The sequence below is a fragment of the Desmodus rotundus genome, chromosome 3 (assembly GCF_022682495.2).
Source record: "Desmodus rotundus isolate HL8 chromosome 3, HLdesRot8A.1, whole genome shotgun sequence".
NCBI classification, from domain to species: Eukaryota; Metazoa; Chordata; class Mammalia; order Chiroptera; family Phyllostomidae; genus Desmodus; species Desmodus rotundus.
Window position 1 is genome coordinate 150,717,725 of NC_071389.1, and position 22,044 is coordinate 150,739,768.

The window sequence follows — 22,044 nt, forward strand, 5'->3', positions numbered from 1 at the left end:
GGAGGGAATGAGGGGCAGGAAGAAGAGTGCCGGTCTGGGGAGACAAGCTCCCCCATCCTCCTACCTTCCAGCGGCTTCTTCTCTTCTCCCACCCCAACCTGATGATGCCGGGGGAGGCCTTCTTCTCTTCCCCTTAATGAGTGGAAACTGCCTTCTCTCACGAAGGGGAAAGATTAGGTAAACGGGAGAAAGGGTCAGAGAGAGAAAATTAACTTACAGCGTTCGCCTGGGATTCATTTCGAAGATGTAACCTCTCTCACCATCATCCCCAGCGCCGTAATCCCCTCTAACTGCCAGGCCCTCTGTCCTAGCATTAAACCTCACCAGCAGCTGCGTGGCTGGACAGTTAAGATTATATATGATGTAAATATATTGTGGGTTTGTCAGCTCTCCCTACACCATAAAACTTGGTTTAATGACATCACGTGGTCCCCCAAGAGCCACTCACGGGCTTGCCTTCAGGCCATTCACATAAATAACCTCCAAAAGTTTCAAACTCCTAAATTCACATAGAAGCCATGGGTATTTCTCTAATGCTCAGTTACACTAAAAAGCCCTTGTGCTGCTCCTGTGCCCCACCCCCACAAGGTGGGGAGCGGGGTGAGGGTGGATCCTTATTTATTTACTTACTTATTTCCATAAGGACCTGTCGCCTTCGAGGTCATGTTGATATTTTTTTTCCTCCTATTTTTTTCCTCCTCTCTCTTCTAATTGTTCAGAGTGGGCCGTGTCCCCCTCTTCCCACTCCCCCGGGAAGGTAAGTCATGCTTCTTCCCCTTCTTTCTTGCTGCCTGAGGGGGTTGGTTTCAGGGCAAAGTGAAGAGGTAAGCTTCACGGTCTCTGTTTGGGAGCCAGAAGCCCCTCCACTAACTCCCCCAGAGTAATGCTAAGCCCTGGTACTTGATGATTGTTACAGGGTTTAGCATTGTTGCTGGCCGGTGGGGAACCCCCTCAGACTCCACAGTAGAAGCCTCTGCTCAAGGAGAAAGCAAGGGTCTGGGCTGTACCCACTCCCAGTTGAGGGTGTGATCACTGATGCTGCTGAATCAAATGCTGGGGCCTGGGCACAGACCTGCAGACTGTGACAGGAGGGGGGAAACAGGCAGGCATGGCTGCATCTACCTAAACCTGCCCAGCTTAAGCCAGTCCTCCAATTTCTCCAGCGAAAGAGCGTCTCACACCCTGCGGGAAGGAGGCAGTCAGTGCACTGTGGGGCTGGTGCACCCCGCACAGCGAGGCTGAGCAACATTTCCCCCACCCCTGGCAAAGCCCTTGGTTTCCCCCCAGGGGCAGTGCATCCCCTGGGGAGGAAGTGCAGGGCCTAGGCAGCCAGAGAGGCTGAGGCAGGTGATGGTGGGCGCCAGGGCCTCTTTCTTAGTTAACTGTTACCCACTGGAGACGCCAGTGCTTTTCCACGCTTCACCGCTCACCCAATAGTTTTACTCAGCATGGAGAAAAAATTAAAATAACTCCCTAAAGAAAATTACACATTTTATTTGAGGGAGGGAGGGAGGGAGAAAGAGAGGGAGAAGATGAGTTGGTGCTGCACTGTCTGCTGTGTGCTAGTGGAGGAGAGACATTTTGGGAGCACCTATCTGTTCCGAGTGAGTGCAGTGTGGAGAAGTGTGCAGCAATGGGTGCAGTTCAATAAACATTTAGTGAGACCTCCTATGTGCTGGCATGGGGTGAGGAAAGGCTCTTGGGTCTTTCAAAAAATGACAGGTGGCTCAAGCAATAGGATGCAGAGAAGTCAGTCCTTATAATAAATCCATGGGGCATCAGCATTAATAATCATAAATATTCCCCTTACCCCTCCCCAGAGCTTCTCTGCTCCCTTTCTCTCTTGGCTGCTGGAGCAGCCTTCTAGCCCAGCTTCTGAACCTCCCTCTTGCACCCTCCCCAGTGTGGGGGGCCTAGGCTTGGCTCCAGGAAATCACCCTGTTGTGGGAGGCGGGAGAGGAAATGCAGTAAAATTTTATGGACCCTTCCCACATTTGTTTCTCCTATAAAGTACTTCCTCCCCCATCCCATTCCAAGATCCTGGAGCAGAGCAGAGCATGGGGCTAAACCAGCCTCAGGCACCACCTGAATGATCTGTTTTCCCCTTCCCTTTCACCCATCCTCCCCCTACACAAAATCCCAGAGACTGAGATAAATGATGGCGAAAGATGCAGCCCAGGAATTGGTCTATGTAGTTCCTTTCCCAGCTAGTTGTCCTGCATAGCCCTAGGCTCTAGAAGGTGGGGAGGCAGTCTCAAAATTCCTGCCAGGCAGGTACACCCTGAAGATGGCCTTCCTTACTCACCCTCCGCCAGTATCTGAGAAAGCTGAGACACACCTCCTTCACTTCCCTAGTGCCATTTACCAAGAAGCACCAACTCTTTCTGAGAATTCTTCTGAGACCAAACGGGACTCTAGGCTGAGGGTTCAGCCCTCTCCCTACGACCATCAAGACCCCTTCAGGGACCACTTAGCCCTGAGAGAGATCTTCAGACGCTCAGAGGGTGAGAGTCTGAACATTTCGGAGCCACCAGTCCCTGCAGAATCCTTGTGGGGGCAGTGAGGACCGCTGTCAGTCTAGAGGCCTCAGATCCACCCATCAAAGTGTGAATGGAGTGCATAGAGAGGTCTGAATGCCTTGGACAACCAGAGCATTGGACAGGCCAGTACAGGAACCTGGGTGTCCTCCCCTTCCTCCAGAGGCCCTTCTTGGAGCTCAGTTTCACCTCCCTTGACCCAATACTCCAAGAAGCTCCTAAAAATTCCTTTAAAAGATTGACTTAAAAGGCTGTGGGCCTCCCCTACACCTCACAATCCATTTAGACACTTTTGCCCAATACATGCCCCAAATAGAGGAGCCGCTGCACCTTTAGTACTGTTCTCTCTTTGTCTTTATTTGATATGACAAAATATAGTTTCAGGAAAGACCTGGAGTCAATAAATAGTTGTACAATAGCGATGGGGCAGGAGGGCACAGAAAGTCACGGCAGGGACTACTGGCAGCCAGGAGCCTCTAGGATGGGTCGTTGGGGTCTCCTGTCAGGGAACCTCAACAGTTGAGCTAGCTAGTGGTCTGAGGCTGGGGGCCTGAGAGGGCATGCAGAGGGCGCAGGCTGGAGCAGTTTCCCAGCTTTGGGGTTGGGGGAGAAGGTTTGGAGAGCATAGGGCAACCAAAGGGGCCCTAGGTGGGCTTCAATCATCTCCCCTTTTTATTATGCAAATCATTAAAAATGAACAACTTGAGTTTAGTCGCTACAAGAAAGCACCCCAAGTCTGGCGAGTCTGGCGCCAGACTCCCCCAGGCATAACCACTCTCTCTCGCCAGCCCGCAGCCAGTCTGGCTAACCTAAACCGGGAACAAAGGAGAGGGCAAGCTGGAGGGTTGGGGCGCCTGGCCTGCGGCAACCGCAGGGCCCACCTTAACTCCGGCGGGTCAGGCTGGGGCTGGAAGCCTGAGAGGCGGCCCGGGCCGGGTATAGGCAGCGCCAGCCCTTAAGCCACAGCCCTGGGAACCCATGTGGAGCCCGTCGTGGGGCCCCAGGACTGAGCAGAACCGAGAGGAGTCAGGACAGCCGAGCAGTCCGGTGGGAACCTGGGGTCGGCGGGGATGTGGAATGCCAAGGGAAAGCGCTTTTGTCTATGAGGCCCGGGGAGCCGGTGCTGCAGCCACCGCCCTTGCCCCAAAATATAGAGAGAGGAAAACCGAAAAGGAAAGGAGAAAGGAGCGAAAAGGGCTCAGGGTGCTTTTGGCGGGCCCCTGCCCGGCTGCCTCTAAAGAGCCTCTTTGCTTTTCATTTTGGAATCTTTCTTCCACTTCATCCTGCGGTTCTGGAACCAGATCTTGATCTGTCTCTCGTTGAGACACAAGTTGTTGGCGATCTCTATGCGCCTGCGGCGAGTGAGGTAGCGGTTAAAGTGGAATTCTTTTTCTAGTTCCAGAGTCTGGTAGCGCGTGTAACTGGTTCGGGACCGCTTGCCGTCTGTCTCTGGAATATAAACACCCCCCAAGCCAGGAAGGGGTGAATAGCTTGCATTGCCTTAGCGTCCCCACCCGCGCCCCAGGCCCCGACCCTTGGCTGGAGGGACGGGAGACGAGCAGGGCGAGACAGGCCCGGCGGGCCGCAGGCGGGCCCGGCCCAGCCTAGCCCCGGGAGAGGCGTCTCCGCCCAGGCAGGAAACTTTCCGCCGCAGCCTTCACTCTGCAACCGGAGGGGCTGTGGGATGGGGCGAGAGGGAGACCCAGGCTCGGACCGAACAATGAGCACTCTCGAGATCCGAGCACCGGGGACCCCCCTCCCGCCCCTCCCGAGTCGCTGGAATCCTCCGGAGCGGCGAGCGCAGGCCGAGCCGGCTCCTCAGGGGGAGGGAGGGAGCCGCGGGGGGATCCCCGCTCTGGAGCCCCGCGCTCCTCACCCTTCAGATCCCTCTATTTTTTTAACTCCCTCCCTCTCCCCCAAAAATTGAATATTGCCTTTTATACACGTTTTGTTCCTATGATCCAATTATGTCGTCGTAAATTTGGGCGCACACAGCCTCTAAGCCTTTTAGTGGACAGTTTTACGAGCCATTGATGCCTGGATCGTAAAATTTATGGCCGCAGGTTTTTTTTCTTTATTTGCCCCGCATGGCCTATAAAACCCAGGCGGACCCGAGCGCGCAAAATGAAGTCCTAAAGTTTACCGTGGCTCATGTGCAGTTTGGTCATCCACGGGTAAATCTGTGGCGGGGCCGGTGGCTGGCTCAGTCCGGCAGACTGCCCTGTCTGCGCCTGCTCCTCTTTGATCTCCCCACTGCTCTTAGCTCGCTCCTCCAGCGCTGGGCGAGCCGCCTTCTGACTGTACATCCCGGGGTTCAGAGGAGCCGCTTCGTCTCTGCCCAGAGCGTGTCCCGGAGCGGCCGCGGCGCTGCAGGCGGGGCGGTCGGGGTGAGCCCGGGGGTTGGCAGCCATGTCTACCCCGTGGAGAGAGTTGGAAGGCGCAGGCGGTGGGAAAGTGATGCTTAAGTCCAATCCGCCGTAGCAGTACCTGGATGCCTGCACCTCTGAGGCCGATCCATAGTTCCCACAAGTTTGCATGTTATAGGCAGGGATATTGGGGCTCTGCTTATAGAATGAATTGGCTACGTAGGAGCTCATGGCGGGGAGGGCCCAAAAAAAATTTCTGCACCCTTTTTGATTAAGGGTGATTTGTGACTCTTTGAAGTTGAGGGGTTTTTTTGTTCTCCAAAGTGCACAATTTATAGGTGGAGATATCTCTTTCTTTATCCTATGCGCTCTTCCCAAATAAGGGAGCCTTAAATAGAGTCACGTGACTCCAGCGGCCACTCATAAATTTGGCTTGATGACCTCCGGGAGGTTAGTGATGGAAGCCGGCGAAACGCATCTTGATATGTTGGCAAAGCCTAACCAAGGGGGAGAGGGAGTGAGAGAGAAAGAGAGAGAAGGGGGAGGAAAAAAATGGTTCTTGGAATTGGGGGTAGGCGGGACAACGAGCCCACAGCGACACCTGGTGCCTACTTGGAGAAATTGCATTCTGGCGCGCCGGCGGGCCTTCCAGACCGCTGGATTTTCTACCCTGTAGAGGAGAAGCTGGCTGTTGCTGCAACAAACCCCTGAAATAGCCTTGTAAATTGTATATAATTTTAAGGAAGGATGAAGCCGCGTTTATGATACACCGAGGTTTTTTTGGTAACGGATAGACCCATCTTCTTTACCCCCAGAGCCTTCCAATCTTCAAAAAATGGCTGAGAGAAGGGGACTTAGGTTGGGGGCGAGAGCAGGGGGCGGGTGCTGCCCAGGTTGGACTTCGCGGAAGCTTATTTCAGGTTGGAGTTCCCTCTCTATGGATGTCCCAAGGTGCTGCTATTGCTTAGAAGGTGCCTGCCAGCAGGGGAAAGTGAACCAAGTCTCTGGAGAGGTAGACAGGATGCCCAGGAGAAGGGATTCTGGGTGGGCAGAACTAGATGGGAGTGGGGAGGGAGGTCATGAGGCTGACAGTACTGGGGACTCTGGGATGAGCCTGCAGGTGAGGAGCCAGGGTAGTTCACTAAACCTCCTCACCATGCCAGAGACCCCAGAGTGGCAACACGGATATTTTCTCTGTGTGTGTGTGTGTGTGTGTGTGTGTGTGTGTGTGTGTGTGTCCAGACACAATGGCCTGGAAGACTACTCTGCATCCCTATATATGACCCTCCTGTGGTACCACTTATGTCAGACATTTCGGATAGAAAATAGATGTTAATTGAGGGCATGGAAAAGCCAGATTCAAACCTCCACGAATATTATATGAGCAGGGCAGAGGACAAGGCCTATTTTGTGCCCTGTGGGGGAAAGGCCGCTGGACCAGGCCCTCCAGGGACCTGGATCCACAAGGGCCACAGGAGAGCGATTTCTGATAGGAAAGAATATGACCGGGGGTGGGGTGAAGGGGTGGGTACAGCAGACGCTGGGCAACCTTAACAGCCTGTGGCCAGGGGCTCTGCAGCCATTCCACCCCTTCCCGACCCCCCTCCACAAGCTCCAAGTCTTATTCTTTCCTGCCTGCCTCTCCCCAGGAAATCTCCGCCCCTGCCAGGAGAAGCCCCCCTCCCGCCCCCCCGCAAGCGGAGGCGCTGGAGAGGGCGCTGGCGGAGATCAGGAAGGTCTGGAAAAGTCTAGCAGATTTTTTTCCCTCCAGGAGACCCCCTCACTACCTCACCCCCTAGGTCCACTCAGGTTTCTCTGGCTGGGCTTAGGGAGAGAAGGCCTGAGCTGGGGAAAGGTTAAGGCCCGGCTGCGCTCCTCACCCGCGGAGTCTGCGGGGAGAAGAGTGAGCAATCAGACTGGGGCTGGGGCTGTAAGAAAGAAGGAATTTTGTCCCAGCCGCATCAGTCGTCCCAGAGCAGGCCAGAGCTCAGTTTCTAGGTTTTCTTTTCTGAGATGTCCTTGAATCGCTCAATCCCTGGCAGAGGGCTCAAATCCCAAGTCTTCTTTTTCCCCTCCGCTCTCCGCCTCCGCCACGTTTCGCAACTGTCGCCTGGCGCGGGCAGGGCGGGGGTGGCTCACAGGGCACCCCCTCCTCACTCGGAGAGTGGGCGGGGGTGCCCTGGTTCCCTGGGTAATGCTGCTTTTCTGGCAATTGGGGGCTTGGGGTTCAGAAGACGGACCCCAGACTGCCACAGGCAGGAAGAAAGGCCTGTGTGGGGCTGGAGACCAATTCGACTAACCCCGGCTCCCCACCCCCATTACCCCATCGAAATCCCATTCGGCATTTTTTTGCGGGGTGAGTGTGTTGCTCTGAGTAAGGAGCCCAGAGAAGACTCCCAGCCCCCCAGGGCGATCACCAGAGGGGGAGGCCAAGGCTGGCGCCCGGCTCCGGGAAAAGCGAGTGAAGAGGCTGGGGGCTTGCAGGCGGCGGGCGGACGCGGAGCGCTGGGAGCCTGTTCCAACTTTCACCCCGAGGCCGGCGGGAGAGCGAATTAACAGAAATCCTGATATAAACTTTTAAAAATAATATCAGTTTTATTAAATATTCGAGAACGGATCCAGAGGTCGGATTTGTACAGGAGGGTAACACGAGGGGATTTTTTCAATTTATTTTTTTTTCTCCTACTGGCTAAACAAACGTCATTCACTTTTTTCTCTCTTTTTGTAATTTTCCCTCTTTTTTTTTTCCTTTTAAGATGGGATTGGAACACGGACGGTGCTAAACATAAATATAAATACAGAGACCACAAATACAGCTAAAAATATTCACACAGAAACGGTCACAGTTTGTAATATGCCATAATGACCCCCAGGATTCTTTAAACACAATTCGCCTGGGCTGGGCATTTGCTGGGGCAGAGGGGCTGGGCAGGGGCTGCGGGGAGGCCCTGGGGGTGGCTGTGGGGCCACAACGCGCCCTCCCTGGGCCTCCTGCCCTCCCCCGCGGCCAGGCCGGGCCCTAAGGCCCCGAGCAGAGGCCCCGGGCCCGGGAGCCGGCTCTCTGCGCGGAGGTGGGGGGGCACCTAGGGGGTGGGAGGCCAAGTCCTCATTTGGAGGGAGAACGGTGGAGTCTGATGCGAGGTTCAGGGACAGAGCCCCCAAGGCCTGGGCGGGGGAAGGGGCCTGCAGACAAGCCGAGAACGAGCTAGCAGGGAGCAAGGAGGAGGAGCAGGCGCGCGATGAGAGAGTTTGTGCAGTGAGGGAGGGGGTCCAGAGTTGACTTTTAGGTCCATATCTGACTCCCTAATTTTGTCTTAGAGAGTCAAAACACACCAATTGTGCCAGTGATAAATACAGAGTGTGTGACTAGGAGGGAGCTGGAAGAGCGAGGGAGAAGGAGAGAGAGAGAAGGGTGGCAGGGACAGTCCAAGTCACTCTTTCTGCTTCTCCTCTTCTGTCTCTTCCCGCTTTTCCTCTTTTCCGCCCAGGCTGTCGGCCGCGGCCCCTCCGCCGCCCCCTGAGAGCGTGGACGTAAGATTAGATTCCTTTTTCCACTTCATCCGGCGGTTCTGGAACCAGATTTTGATCTGTCGCTCGGTCAGGCAGAGCGCGTTGGCGATCTCGATGCGCCGGCGCCGCGTTAGGTAGCGGTTGAAGTGAAATTCCTTCTCCAGTTCCAGGGTCTGGTACCGCGAGTAGATCTGGCGACCGCGCCTCCGGTCCGCTCCATAGCCGACCCCTAGAGATCCGGGCACAAAACACACTAAAGTCAGCCGGCAAGGCTTCCTCCGCAGACGACTTAGCCTAGCAAAGTCCTGACCCTCCCAACTTGACCAGCAGCTCAGGCCCCCTTTGGGCTCCAGCCTTCCCCTGTTTGCCTTGCCCCACCCCCACTAGGGGTGCAGCCAGGATCTCAACTTCATTCAGCTTCCCCCAGAGGCTGGTAGGTGTGAGTCCCAAAGAATGGAGGGGTGAAGAACCAGGCAGAAAGCTGTAAATCTAAAAGCTGGTTTTTGAAAAACCCCAAACACTGGGGATGAGGGCCCTGCTTCTCAAGGATTCGACTCCCCCACCTCCCCCAAGCACCCTAGCTCTTTGGAAACTTCTCCCCCACTTTTCTGACCTCTCCTCTCCTCCTCCCTTCTCCTCAGACTGACTGGACTTTGGGGGTTCCTCCACCCCCTGCCTCCTCCCCTCACCCCCTGCCCTGTTCCTGCCCCCTCAGCTCGCCTTGGAGCCCTCCAATGCGTCAGGGGCCAAGGGGGCCAGGCCCCTTCGAGCGAGCGGGAGGCGAGCAGAGGGGGCAGAAGAGGGGGCCCTGTCTCGGCGTCGGCGAGGAGACGAGCGTGATTGTTTTTATGGGGCCATAAAAAACTCTCTCCGCCCGTTCTTCTAGGGAAGCCGGTCATAAAGCCAGTTCAGTTTATTTAATTTATATCTCGGAGCTGTAAAACTCACCACTGTGCGAATTCATTCGCTGCATCCAGGGGTAAATCTGGATACTGGCTTTCTGGTCCTGGGGCGCAGTCCTGCCCTGCTCAGAACTAAAATCCTGAGCGATTGAGGTCTGTGTGTTATGTCCTAAGGTGTTTTGTCTGCAGTTTGAGAGCATGTCTTTCTCCTGGTAAAAGGAATTAGATCCATAGTCATACGGCCCCCGGCTGGAACTGAACACGACATTCTCCTGTGGCGAATAAAAGGGAGTCGAGTAGATCCGGTTCTGGGCAACAGCCGCTCCATAGGTCGAGAAATGCCTCACTGGATCATAGGCGGTGGAATTGAGGGCGACGTTGGGGAGGACGTCCTGGCCCCCGGCGAGGTGGCAGGATAAGGAAGGGTTAGTGAAGTAGGAATTCATCCCTTTGCCTTTACCTGGTCGGGCTATGATTTCTTTAATATTTATTTCTGTCTCCAGTTTGTACTCGGAACTAGATGGTTATAGGGACGGCTCCAATCCAGGACAGACAAAATGACAAAGTCAGCTGACCCCCTTCCAGCCAATCGCAAGCCAGATGTCAAGAAGGGGGAAAAAAATCGCTTCTGCTTCTGTTGATTCCCTAGTTGAGACTAAGTGTGTGCTTTGAAAGTAAGACTTGGATTTCTTTAAAATATATATACGTAAGGGAACTGATCTGAAGGTGAAGGAAGGGTGAATGTCCGTGAGCAGGGCCTTGGGGCCCAGGGAAGGAGAGCTGCACTCCCAGGAAATCTCTCAGCCCCAGCTAACTTTGCTGTACAGTGGCCAGAGCCGTGACTGGAGAATCCCTGTATTTTCAATCTGATTTCATCTGTTATATCTTCCCCCTTCTAAAATTACATCCTGATTTCTCCATGGGAGAAGCTCCCTCACAGCTCAGGGGGGATCCCCAGAAATCCTACAGGAAATCCTGGTTTGATGCTCCGTGAAGTGAGTCCTCACCACCAAACCAGTATATTTTCCCCCATAATTTTTTAAAAATCAAGAGTAGGAAGAAATTGCGTAAAACATGGTGCTCAGAGGAGGAAGGGTGTGGCTGAGAGTCCTGGATGTAGGGGGCATGTGGGGAGCAAGCAGGTCTCAAGGGGTAAGGGTGAAACCTCAGGGTAGAATGGCAGAGCTGTGGTGGGCAAAGGGACCAGGCATCTGCTTTCTTCTTCCTCCTAGCTCCCTCCTGCCTCTCCCTTAGGACCCTCTTTTTGGGGAAACTCTGGCAGCATTTTTGCCTAAAAGGGAGAATGTATAAAAATACAATAGAAAAGGGAGAGAAAGAAGTAAGAGGTGAAAGAGTGGAAAAGGAAGGAAGAAAAAAAGAACTCTGAGAGTCTTTCTAGACACATCAACTCCTGTTTATGTTGGTGAGAATTTATGATTTGGAGCCAGCGAGGGCCAGTGGGGTAATTCACATAAAATCCAGCCAGAAAGAGAAGGCTGGCGGAGCTCTGATGGACACTTAGCATCTTGCACGCTCAAGCCCCTGCATATGTCAGAAGGCCCCTGCCCCCTCTGGACTCTCTGCCCTGCTAAGGGAGACGCCCCTGGACCTGAGCTCTGGAGCTTAGAGATTCCAGCAAAGTGCTCCTGGGGAGCTCTCACCCAAGGGCCAGCCACACCTGGTGAGGCCCAGTCTCCAGCAGCCCCTACCCCTATTTCTTTCCACCTTGAGGATGAGAAAAAAGAAGAGAAGGTTAGGAAAAGGCAGCTGAGCCCGAGGCTTCTGAGGGAGCGGCAGTGGGCGAACTGAAGCAGCGGAAGGTGTGCAGATGGGGTTTTACTCCTGATTAATCCAAACTTAATCTGCTGTCGTGACATAGGCTGAAAATTCTTTGAGTTGACAAAGAAGGGGCAGTAGGGCAAGTGAAGGGAGCAGTAGAAGCTCATATTTTCCCCTCATCATTTTTTTTTGGGGGGGAGGACTGGCTATAACAAGGACCCGGATGTCGCTGGATTTTATGATCTTTTCCTTCTGTGTAACAAAGCGGAGTAATCAATGGGTAGCAATAAAGCCATAAACGGGACTACGCTGGGAAAAAACTCGTTTATTCATCTTCTGTAACGTTAAGGTTTCCCTGGAGTGTCGCTAGGGGGGAAAAATAAAGTTTTGAACCCAAAAGCAGACAGTGTGTAGGAACTGGCAGAGACAACATGTTAGTTAATACATGAAGCTCCTTACCGGGTTGAAGAGTCTTCCTGCCAGACAATTTGTGTTGGCTTTTAAAAAATAAAGGCTCAGTCCTTCAGAGAGGAAAATTTGTGGATTTTAGCAGGGTAGGGGAAGGACCCCTGTAATTACAAAGGTTCCTCCTGTTGGACTGTACTTTCCTCAAGGAGGTGAAGGTGAAAGGGTAGAGGAGGGTTCTTATATTAAGAAAGAAATTTTGAGATGAGCTGTCTCATTTTGGGGTGACATGGCAGGTACTCAAATACAGACACCAGCCTGAATTGCTTTCTGCTCTAGAATCCAGCTGTCCTCCAATTCTCGGCATGCCTGGACAGAGGTTTCCAACAGCTGGCTGGGGCTCCAGGCCCCCTGGAGGGCAAAAGGGAGAGGGAGAGAGAACTAGGGGCGGGGAGACCCAGGGGGCTGAGCTAAGGAACATGTCAGTGCACCCCTGGACACAAGTAGCTGCTCTCAGAGTTCCCAGCCTCACTTCTGCCCTAAGGGTAGTGGTGTAACACGTAGAACAGGCCAAAGAAGGAGTAAACCACCCCCTCCCCATTTCAGAGAGAAATTGCTAGAGGGATAAATCATGTCAGTGATATTTCCTTCAAGATATTAAATTGTTGCAATGTACAACAAATTGAATGATGGAAGATAGGATGTCTTAATGAGGTTTTGCTTTCAATGAGTGTCGATTTTTCTGTGTATTTTAAAATCTCTTTTATGGGTGGGTGGGGGAAGGAAGGACGTTGGAAGAAAGAAGGGGCTTCTGGGGAAACATGTGCTGCAGCTCCCCAGCAAGGATGCCTAGGTTTCCTCGAGCCCCTCCTAAACCAAGTCTGGAGGGGAAAGGGGCCCCAAAGTTGGGGAGAGGCTCCTTTGGGGCCTAAAGGCTGTGGGCACAGGGGTGGGCGACCTGAGGAGCAGAATGTAAGTCTCAGCCCCGGAAAGTTAAGTGTTTTATTACGTCCCTAAACAGAGGGCAGAGACTGAGAGGTCTTGCCGATTTATAATGAACAGAAACCAGCTGCTGGGGGAAAAAGGCAGAAATGCTGGAAGGGGGAGAGAAGGGGAAGCAGAAACATAGATAATTTCCCCCAAAGCTTAAAAACTTTCAGCAAAATTAATTTCCAACACACTCTCCCCCATCACCTTCCATTCCTGAGGAAAGCAGCTTCCTTCTTTCAGTTAGATGTTTAATTATGCAGCTGAAATTTGCTGGAAGGATTCTTCGCTCCAAGGGGGAAGAGCAGGTCAGATGAGCCCGATCTTCCCCCCATTGGATTAAATTTTCCTTTTCTTCTTTCATGTTAATTTTTTGTCTTTTTTTTTGTCTTTTTTTTTTTTTTTTTTTGGCAAAAAACGACTGTCTATGGGGAGAAAGCTGGGACTTGGGTTTTTCTAATATATTTATATTTTCCTGTTAAATTTGTCTGAAAACAATTATGGAAACTCATCAACAGAAGCAAGAACAGATGTTTTATTAAAACTGCAGTTGAGCTCTGTAAATATGCACAAGTCTTGGGAAGGGGGAGAACTTGTTCTTTGTTTCTATAAAACAAGCCTAGAGAATCAGAGAGCACCCCCCATCAGGCCCCTAGGTCTCCGAGTTGCTCTGCCCTTTCGGCCTCCGGAGTCAGGCATTCCAAGGGGGTTTGGCTGCGAGAGCAGATTTTTGCTTTGGGAACCGTAATTAGTGGATTCAAAAACAAAATTCAAAAGACACAGAACAGAAATAAAGGGGGAAAGTTGCCGCTTGCTACTCCAGTCTCCCCCTCAATCCCAAACACATGCTTTTCATGAGCACTAATTATAGGAGAGGAACTTACTGCAGGCATGCCAAGGGCCTGAGTGGGGGGCAGTCGCTGGCCTGGAGTCCCCAAGGCTAAGGGTTGTATTGGAAGCTGAGGACTTGAGGGTTTTCCAGGGCGAGTCAAACACTCCTATTCCCTCCTTACCCCGCTTCAGGCCAGGGGCTGAGGGCTTGTGTACCTCTGAATGGGGGAGCAGGTGGGTGGGGCTGGGTTCTGGCCCAGAAGGGGTTCCTAGGTAGGCTCACCTTGCTTGCTTTTGCTTTCCATTCTACTCTGGGAAATATATTAATTTCTTAGGGAAGGGTATCTGAAATGAGAGGGATGAGATCTGGAATTTTATTTGGGGGCAATCTTTCCCAAAAGTCCTGCTTAGTTTGTGTTCTGACAGTCGTCTCTCTCTCCCTAGGTCCCTCAACTCTGCGTGGATGTCTGTGACCCACCCCGCCTCACATGCAGATACACACACACCACTCCTGGCTGCCGGCGCCACCAGCTACAGCACGGCGCCTCCGAAGGCTACTAAGGGACCGGACCCGGACACTGGAGGCGCAGGACTCGGCGCTTGGCCTGGGAGCTTGGCTGCCTGGAAGCAACTGCAGCTGCCTGACCCACCCCGCCAATTCTGATTTCCAGAGCCAGGGAGGAGCAGTTGCCCCACCAGCCTCTTTTGTGCCACTGGGCAAGGGCTGAAATCCCTCTTGCAGAGAAAGCTGAGTTTCAATAGTTGTTCAGCTCACTTCACAATCGCACTGTTTGGTTAAGGCTTTACTGTTCTACAGTGACTGTTCAGTTAGCCTGACTGGCTTATGACTAGAATTTTTATTTAAAAATTAAAAGAATAAATCCTACTCCAAATGCCTAGTGTTTTTGTGCATGAGCTCCTTTGATCTCCACGGAATCCCGAGTCAAAGGATTGCAGAGGGTCTCTCAGTCCACCGGAGAACCTGAACGCAGATAACTGGGTCTGCCTGGGGACATCAAAGAATATCTCACTGTAGGAGCCCCCAGTTTCTCATAGATGTGGTGAGAGAAGTTGTCTGAGCCCATACCTCCCCATATACACATTACATCACCAAAAATTCTCCTTCTCTTTTCAGAGTTCAGGCATGGAGACACTTGGAGAAAAGTGAAATTTGACACACCTAAACTGGAAACGGATTCCATTTGGGGGTGCTGATATTATGAGGACAGGGCCCAAGCTGGCCAGCTGAATAAAGTTGGGGATCCGTAGGGAGGGGGAAGGAGGATGAGGCCAGATGGGGCATGTCAAGTGCCTGAGAACTGCCTCAAACACCTCGGAGGCCAGAGCTGGTGACTCCTCTTTTGAGCCAAGAGGTTTAGAGGCTACACAAGCTGCTTTTGCTTTATTTGCCATTAAACAGAGAAAAAAAAAAAACATAAATGGAGGGGGCTCTGCTAACTCACATCATATTTTCTCTCCTCCCTCTCTCTTTCCAGATTTCTGCCTGACCTTTCCACTTAATGCTGCTACCATCAGCAGACACCAACTCCCACATCGGTGTTTGTTTGGCTTCTCAATTCACTTCCCTGGCTGAAGGTTAAAAGTAAAATAGGTCCCAAGCATGCTGTCCCATCTTACTCAGTCCTGAGCCCCTGTTGGTTCCCTATGGAAGAAATCATTTCTAGCTTTTGGGGCCTGGCCCCCAAGCCTCCCACCTCTATTCCAAGCAGCTGATTATCAGCTGAGGAGGGGGCATGCAGAGAGTCTTCAGGAATAGGGATGGAACTCAGACCCCAGTGACATTTCAGGAAGGCAAAGCAAGTGGTTCAGCTTGGTCCAGGAGGAAAAATGAAAATCCAGAATATTCTGAATATTTTGGGCCCCCAGAATGAGGCCAAAGGATCCCCAACCTCCTGACTTCTTCTGTGTCCCTCCACACTGAGCCAGCACAGCTTAAACAAATTTTGGAGGCTTATGAGAATTATAAAATTCAAGAACATGGCATTTATGACGTCACAGTGAGTTGTCATGAGGAAATTGTAAATGTCACAAAAGTTATATGCAGCAGGAGTTTTGTGTGTGGGTTCCCTGACTGCCCTCGCTTGGTTTTCCTTTCCCCCTTCTTCCTCTGGTCTAAGTTCTCCCACTTGAAAATAAAATGTTATTATGTTCTGGAACAATAAGCCAACAATAAAACATAGTCCTCATTTCCCTATAAATAATTTTATCCTTTATTGTTTGCAGAACTGAAAGAACCACTTAATCTGTGCTGGTGAAAAGAGACAGCGAGGTGGGAAAGGGGTAATTTCAGAAATGAGAATATTACTGACTTCGATGATACTCCTTTAGATTTGATAGCCAGAAGCAAAATTAGAGGCCAAAAGCGGCCTCTCTGACTCTACACCTGGCAGGACTGGAAATTTATAGGACTTCAGTGAAGGGGCAATTTAATTTTGTAGGATTTACTTAAATTCACTGCTATTTTGGGGAGCTGAGAAGGGAGGGTGAACAACATGCTTTATCCAGCTTTACAAATCTGCCAACATTACTCTGATTTAAAACCCAACAACCTGTGTCTCGGGGAAAACTCCTGTCGAAAGGAGTGGGGGAGAGGGATGAGGGGGGCTCGATTTTCTCAATGACTGTGGCCCCCTTAACCAAGGAGTTGCCAGGGGGAAGGAAGAAAAGCTGGAGGCAAGGGAAGGGCTGCTGGAAGTCTCTCCACCACTAGGATACTGGAGGAGGTTTATGGTGTCCTCATAATTCCCCCAACGCTATGAACAGCTGCCCTATCTTAGGACAATTTCTGCTTTCTCCCCGCAGAAAGGGAGAGCGAGGAAGGAGGTAAGGGCTGGAGCTGGAGTGGGGTGCTGGAAAGGGGAGGGAGTTCAGGATAGCGCTGCACTTTGTTCTCCTGGGTGAGTTTGCTGGTTTGGCGGGTTTCAGACACAGGGTGGCAGCAGACAAAACAAGTAAACAACTCCTTACAGACACAATAAACAGGGGTGGCTGTGGTGGGGAGCCATGGAAGAGGCCATGGGCCAGGGGAGGGCAAAATTTGGGAGTAATGTCACCCCAGCACCCAGGGGTGCCCAAGGCCTGAAAGCCCAAGGTCGCTCTTGGTGCCAGCAGAGAGAAGGTGGAAGAAAGCTGCATGCTTCTGCACCCACAGCATGTCTGAACAGGAGAGTCTTGGGAGGAACCTGATTGCCTAGGAATGGAGGGAAATGCCGCCAGCCCCTTTCCTGTCCTTACTTTATTTTATGGGTTTTTTCACGGATATTTACATGTCCCCCTTGTTCTTTCTTTTTGTGGCCCCGGAAGGAAGAAAGGCTAGGAAAGGAGGCTGGTTAATTGCCTGCACGGGCCCACACTCAGTGGGCCAGGCCCACAGGCAGCCAGACCCAGCTTCTCTGGTCCTGAACCATCAGCCTTCTCCCCGGCTTAAGCAGCAGATAGAAATAAAACAAAGTCCCATTAATAACTAGGTCTGGGCATTTGGGGAGCTTAGAGAGCCCCTTATCTGCCCCACAGAAAATGCAAATCTTGGGTCCGGTAAAGGGACAGAGTGAGGAGGGCTGGAGGATGTTCACCGAACTACTACCCATTCTGGCACCTCATCCACAGGCCTCTCCAAGTACCCTAGCCCCAGCTGCCCCAGACTACTATCCAGACACCACCATATCAACCTCACCACCCCAGCAAGGCTCTAAGCACCAGGGCCCAGCCCACTGCTCCAAGGCCCACATTACCCACAAAAGAGTTTCCCACAGAACTCACTTTCAACACAGCTGGGTTCCCCTGGTAAAACAGTCTCTGAGGTAGGGAAGTTTGGGGGGAGGTGTGGAGAGAAAGCAGAAGGGATCAGTATTTCCCTACCCCAGCTGCTTGGACAGGGAAGGTATTAAGGTCTGAGAAAGCCTTTGTAGCATCCGTTGGTCACTGGAACCCGCATACTCCGATTCCAGCATGCACACATTTCAGCAGAGCACACACAGAGAGCCTTCTTGGTGCACCCAATGCCTCCTTGAGCCCACGCCCATCTAGCGAGGGTTAACAAAATTTTGCATGCACATAAAATGGTGTTCGAGTGAATATAGGCATGGTAATATACAATTAACCAACGATGAAATATGAGTCTGTATATATTCATGCAAAAGTCTGAATCTGTACATTTGAGCCTGTATATAATGTGTATAAAGCTACCAAGTCTGGTTTTGGAACACAACAGCCAACCCAACAAGGCCGCCTTCTCCAAACAAGGTCGCATTCTTCATGGGGATCACAACTGTCAAACCAGGGAGAGAAAAGGTTTGCTCTGCCCATTTCTTCCAACTAGGAACTGGCGCATGAAATACAGCCCAGGGTAGCAGGGCTGACAAAGCCCCTCAGGGGCAGGCCTGAGGTGCCCAAAGAGTGGGCTCAGAGCTGAACACTGGGGGCCTGGGCTCCAGGGAGTGTTGCCAGACTCAGACCCACAGATTCAGTGCCTTTGCCCAGCCCTAGCCCTGGGTGTGCAGAGTCCTTAAGCCAGATTCTGTCCTCAGCCGCCCTGGCTATTATTAAATAATCACTGCAGTGCTCTTCTGCACTAAGGACCATGTCTACAGGGAATCTGGCCTGCAAGGAGGCTGAGAGTTGCCACTGGTAGCTCCTCTAGTACTACTGTTTGAGTGCCAGAAAGGGAGAGAAGGAAGGGAAAGAAAATCGAAAGTAAGGAGGGAAGGATAGCGTTTGGGGCCGGGTTTATCCCCTGGCCAGGCTAGAAAACTGGAAAACCAGGACTGCTCAGTGCTGCTACACTTTCTCTGCATCCTTCTGTCTCCTGAGGAGTCTAGGGGTGAAGGGCTTGGGGGCCGGCAGAACCCTACCCAGGAAGAGACAGAAAATCAATTGATAAAAATATTGTACAAGGACATCTCATGATGGTGCTGTTAACCCGTCAGCCACGAACCCTAACACCCTGAAGTCTCTCCAACAGCACATTTGGTTAGATCCCCCTGTGTTCCTAGAGAAACACCCCGCCCCTGCCTTGCACCTACAAAGGGAGGGGGCCCTCTAATATCCCAGGTGAATCCCCACTGGCCCGAGTGGCCTTCTCCAGAAACTGTTTCCCCGGGGGCGAACAAAGGAGACTTGTGCCCCCCCCCCCACACACACATACAATACAGCCATATGCAGGGGCGGGGGCAGACAAAATATAGGCGAAAGAGAGAAATAGAGGCCTCACCGGTCGGCGGTTCCCACATTACGCCAGGAGAAAGGCTCCCATTTTCAGGCCTCTGGGGCCCATCCACTGGCCCACAGTCCTCCCCTAGCCCTTTTCAGGTCCCACAAATTCGGGATCTCGGTGGCCGCTGCCTGGCTCCCGGGCTAGGAGCCCTTGGGCCGCGCTGGAGCGGCGGGAGAGCGCGAGGCAGCCGGAGCAGGCGGCGGGCTGGGCCCATTTGGGGAGAGCCGAGCGCTTTTCTCGATCGTAAACAAGGAACGCGAAATTAGCCCCTCGGCAGACGCCTCTGTCGACACACAAGTCCTGTGGGGGGGGGGAGGGGGAGAGAAAATGCCATTTCTTCCCCCAGGAGAATACCTCAGAGGCCTTTCTGTCGTCTGTGAAAGGGGAATTTTGGGGGCGCAGGAGAGGAAGGGAAGGGGATTGTGGGGGGAGGGAAAGGAAGATTCACCGTCAACTCGAGCCCAAGGGGTTTGATTTGAATGCAGCCGAACTATATTTTTAAGATTTTGATAAAAACAGGTTCCCTCTCTTCCCCGTCCCCCCTCCACCCCCAGGCGACGGGTCAGGGTTTAAACAGGAAATCGAGGAGCGATCCCCTCCCCCACTCGGGCTGGCCAGGGAAGCCCAGCCGCGCCTCTGGGAGAGGGTGGCGGGGTGGGGGCGTCTCTGCGCTCCGACCGAAGGTGAGTCTGGCCCCCAGGCTCACAGCCCTCTCAAGGCATATGCGCCCCCTCTCCCAGCTGTGGGGTGTGTCTGCCTGGGTGTGTAAGCCGTTGCGTGTGCCTCGCCCTTTATCAGACAGAAGCTCACGCACAGACCGGCCGCCTCGGACCCAGGCCAGGGAGCCGGGCGGGGTCATATATTAAATTGTAACACATTCAGGACCACGTACATTTGGAAGAAATTAAGCCACTATGTTAAGAAACCATATGTGTCGGGTTAAGCCTATACAACACGCCATTAGCACCAATTATTAGGAAGGGCCCGGACGCCCAAACCCTCTGGGCCGCCCAATTCGGACGCTTCTGCTCCCTGAGCCAGCCACGCCTCGGGTCCGCGCCGTCTCCGCTCCCACAGGAGGCCCCGCCGGCCCGGGAGGCCTGGCCTGGCCCCACCCTGCCTGGGGCCTTCCCCGTCCCCACCTCCGCCCAGACCGGGCTGACCCCAGCTCAGAGCGGCCGGGCCTGGGGGTGAAGCAGCCCGGCGGGTGTCCGGGGGGAGGTGCTCGCTGTTGGGGTACAGGACGCTGCGCCGGGCGGGCGGGGGCAGAGAGAAGGCAGATAGGCCCCTTTTCTACAAGCACGAGATGAGTACCACGTCCACCCCCCCTACCCGCAGCGCAGGGCACCTCCCATCTTTCCACCCGCTCGAGTGAGGGCGGGAGCAGGGGGTGGGCAGACGCTCTCCCCTCTGCTGACGCGCACCAGCCACCAGCCTCCCCCCTAATTGCCAATTAACGGGCCCGCCGCCCGCCAAGCCGCGCTCTCTTCCTGCTCCTCGGCCCGGCCCCGGGCCCGTACTGCGCATGTGTGAGCTCTAGCAATCGCGTTCTCCGGCAGGGAGGGGGCTGCGGAGCAGGGAGGGGGCACTGGAAAGTTTGTTTGGGGGTCCGGGGTCCGACTTTGCTCAGGGGGCAAGGGTTACAGCCTACAGGTTCTCTCTTTTGCCCTGGAGTTTGAGCTTCTGGGCCACCTCCGTCCCAGTTGCACTAGCCAAGAGGCCGCAAATCTATATAACAGGTTAAGGACACGGTGGGCATCAGGGAGCCTGTCCGCGCACTAGACCCCGGCCTTGAGCCCCACAGATGCAGTCCTCTTGCTCGCCCTCCTCACCCCCAACTTCGGCGCACAGTGACATCAGGACAGTACACTTTCCCCACTACCATATTCCAGTTCAACCCAATTTCTCCCCCTTCCACATTTTCTCCCCATAATTGCCCACGCGCCCACCCTCTCGCCAGCCCCCTCTCCTCTCTAACCAAGACCAGCCGTTGCTGTCCTTATCGTGAAACCGCCACCCAGCTACGGACCATTAGTTACATATTTGAACCAATAAGGAAACACTTACCGGGTGCTGCTGTCACTCTCCCTCTCCCTCTCTCTCTCTGCCTCTCTTTCTCCCACACTCTCTCTTTCTCGTCTTTCCTCATTCTGTGCCGTTGCGGAGCCTGTCTCAGCTCCACACACACATATACTTTATGTAAATTTAAAAATAAAAAAGAATAGTCCCAATAATCAAAAAGCCAAATAAAATTAAGGAGAGTTACAAGAAGAGGGCAGGAGGGAGAGCCTGGGAAAGGGGAGGGGGGAGGCATCTGCAGCTCCCTATCTCGACTCCCGCTCCCGCATTCCTCCTGCCCCTTGGGGGGCTAGAGGGTCGGGAAGGGAGAGAGAGGTGCCCTCAATTTCTGCCTCTCCCCCTCCCTCCTCCCTAGATGCCCCCAGCTTCCGGCAACTCCACCTTGGAGGAAAAAATTAAAGGGGGGGGGAGAAAATAATTATTAATCAGATTAATAAAAAAAATACTGGTAATGAAGGGAGCTCCCAGCGCAGGTTTCCCTGGCAATGGTTAGGCTCTTACAGGGAGGACTGTTCTGCGGAGCGCTCGGAACGGACAAACCACAATAAAAAGTTCACGTTCATGGATGGAATCCACATGACTTCTTGTGGCCAATCCAACTTGTGAGTCGATCGTAAACTTTTATTACTCAGCTGTAAATTTTCTGCAAACAACCGGGAATGCAATGCATTTGTGTAGCGTGTGCAAATGGGCGCCACGGTCGCCATGTTTACCCAATTCTCTCGGAGAGGGAGCATCCCCCGACTCCCACTGCACCCCCACCCACCGCCCACTCCCCAAGGGCCGGGCTGCTGCAGGCTAGCGCGGAAAGGGCAAAGGGAGATGCGAGAGGAGGGAGGGAAGGATTCTGGCGCTGAGTGGGCTTCCTCCCTTTGCCATGCCGAATCTTAAATATTTTCCTTAATAAATGGGGTATTAAGGTTGGATCTGGCGGAAACGAAGCTTTGCAAAGGTTTGTGACATTGAGGCAGTGAGGGCTGACAGGGTGAAGGGACTGAGACGGAGGCGCTCTTTACCCCTGCCTTTTTTTTTTCTTGGTAAGTGAACAACATCCTTCCCGATGGGGTGTCCCAGCAGCCCCCCACTCCACCCCAGACAGGAATGGGAGGAGCAGGCCACTGGAAGCCTCATAAGCAATCCTGACCTGACCGTGGTCTGCAGAGCAGAGAGGGCTCAGACTGGCCCTGGGCAGTCCTGCAGAGACAGCAGAAGGGGTGAGAATTGGGGGCAGCCTCCAGAATCCCTCCTCATCTTCATATTCCTTTTTCAGAGAAAATGACATTTACTCCCCAAGACCACCTCTATTGTCCAGTCTCCTCAATTTTAAGGTTGATATGGCAGCTTATCCCAGTCTTTTTAGAATTAAAAATAAAATTAAGGCCCAAGATCTTGGTTCCACCTTCTTTTTCTTTAGG

General features: G+C 53.0%; 2 protein-coding genes across 5 annotated transcripts; both read right to left on the bottom strand.

Annotated features, from left to right (window-relative positions):
* Positions 1-2,957: 2,957 nt before the first annotated feature.
* HOXC5 (homeobox C5) lies at positions 2,958-5,134 on the bottom strand. Its single transcript, XM_024575769.3, has 2 exons — positions 4,681-5,134; positions 2,958-3,986 (listed from the first exon to the last, which is right to left on the bottom strand). Exons 1-2 carry the CDS (start codon positions 5,132-5,134, stop codon positions 3,772-3,774), a joined length of 669 nt encoding a protein of 222 aa, XP_024431537.2. The 3' UTR covers positions 2,958-3,771.
* A 2,339-nt stretch (positions 5,135-7,473) lies between these two features.
* On the bottom strand, positions 7,474-21,147 carry HOXC6 (homeobox C6). 4 transcript variants are annotated; one of them, XM_024575768.3, is made up of 3 exons: positions 20,618-21,147; positions 9,362-9,707; positions 7,474-8,642 (listed from the first exon to the last, which is right to left on the bottom strand). In XM_024575768.3, exons 2-3 carry the CDS (start codon positions 9,513-9,515, stop codon positions 8,335-8,337), a joined length of 462 nt encoding a protein of 153 aa, XP_024431536.1. In that variant the 5' UTR covers positions 9,516-9,707; positions 20,618-21,147; the 3' UTR covers positions 7,474-8,334. The 4 variants fall into 4 exon arrangements, with proteins under 4 accessions (XP_024431536.1, XP_024431535.1, XP_045040321.1 ...); XM_045184386.2 differs by having other exon boundaries at positions 7,523-8,642; positions 9,362-9,524; positions 20,618-21,127; XM_045184385.2 differs by lacking the exon at positions 20,618-21,147 and adding an exon at positions 18,548-18,718 and having other exon boundaries at positions 7,523-8,642.
* Positions 21,148-22,044: the final 897 nt, after the last annotated feature.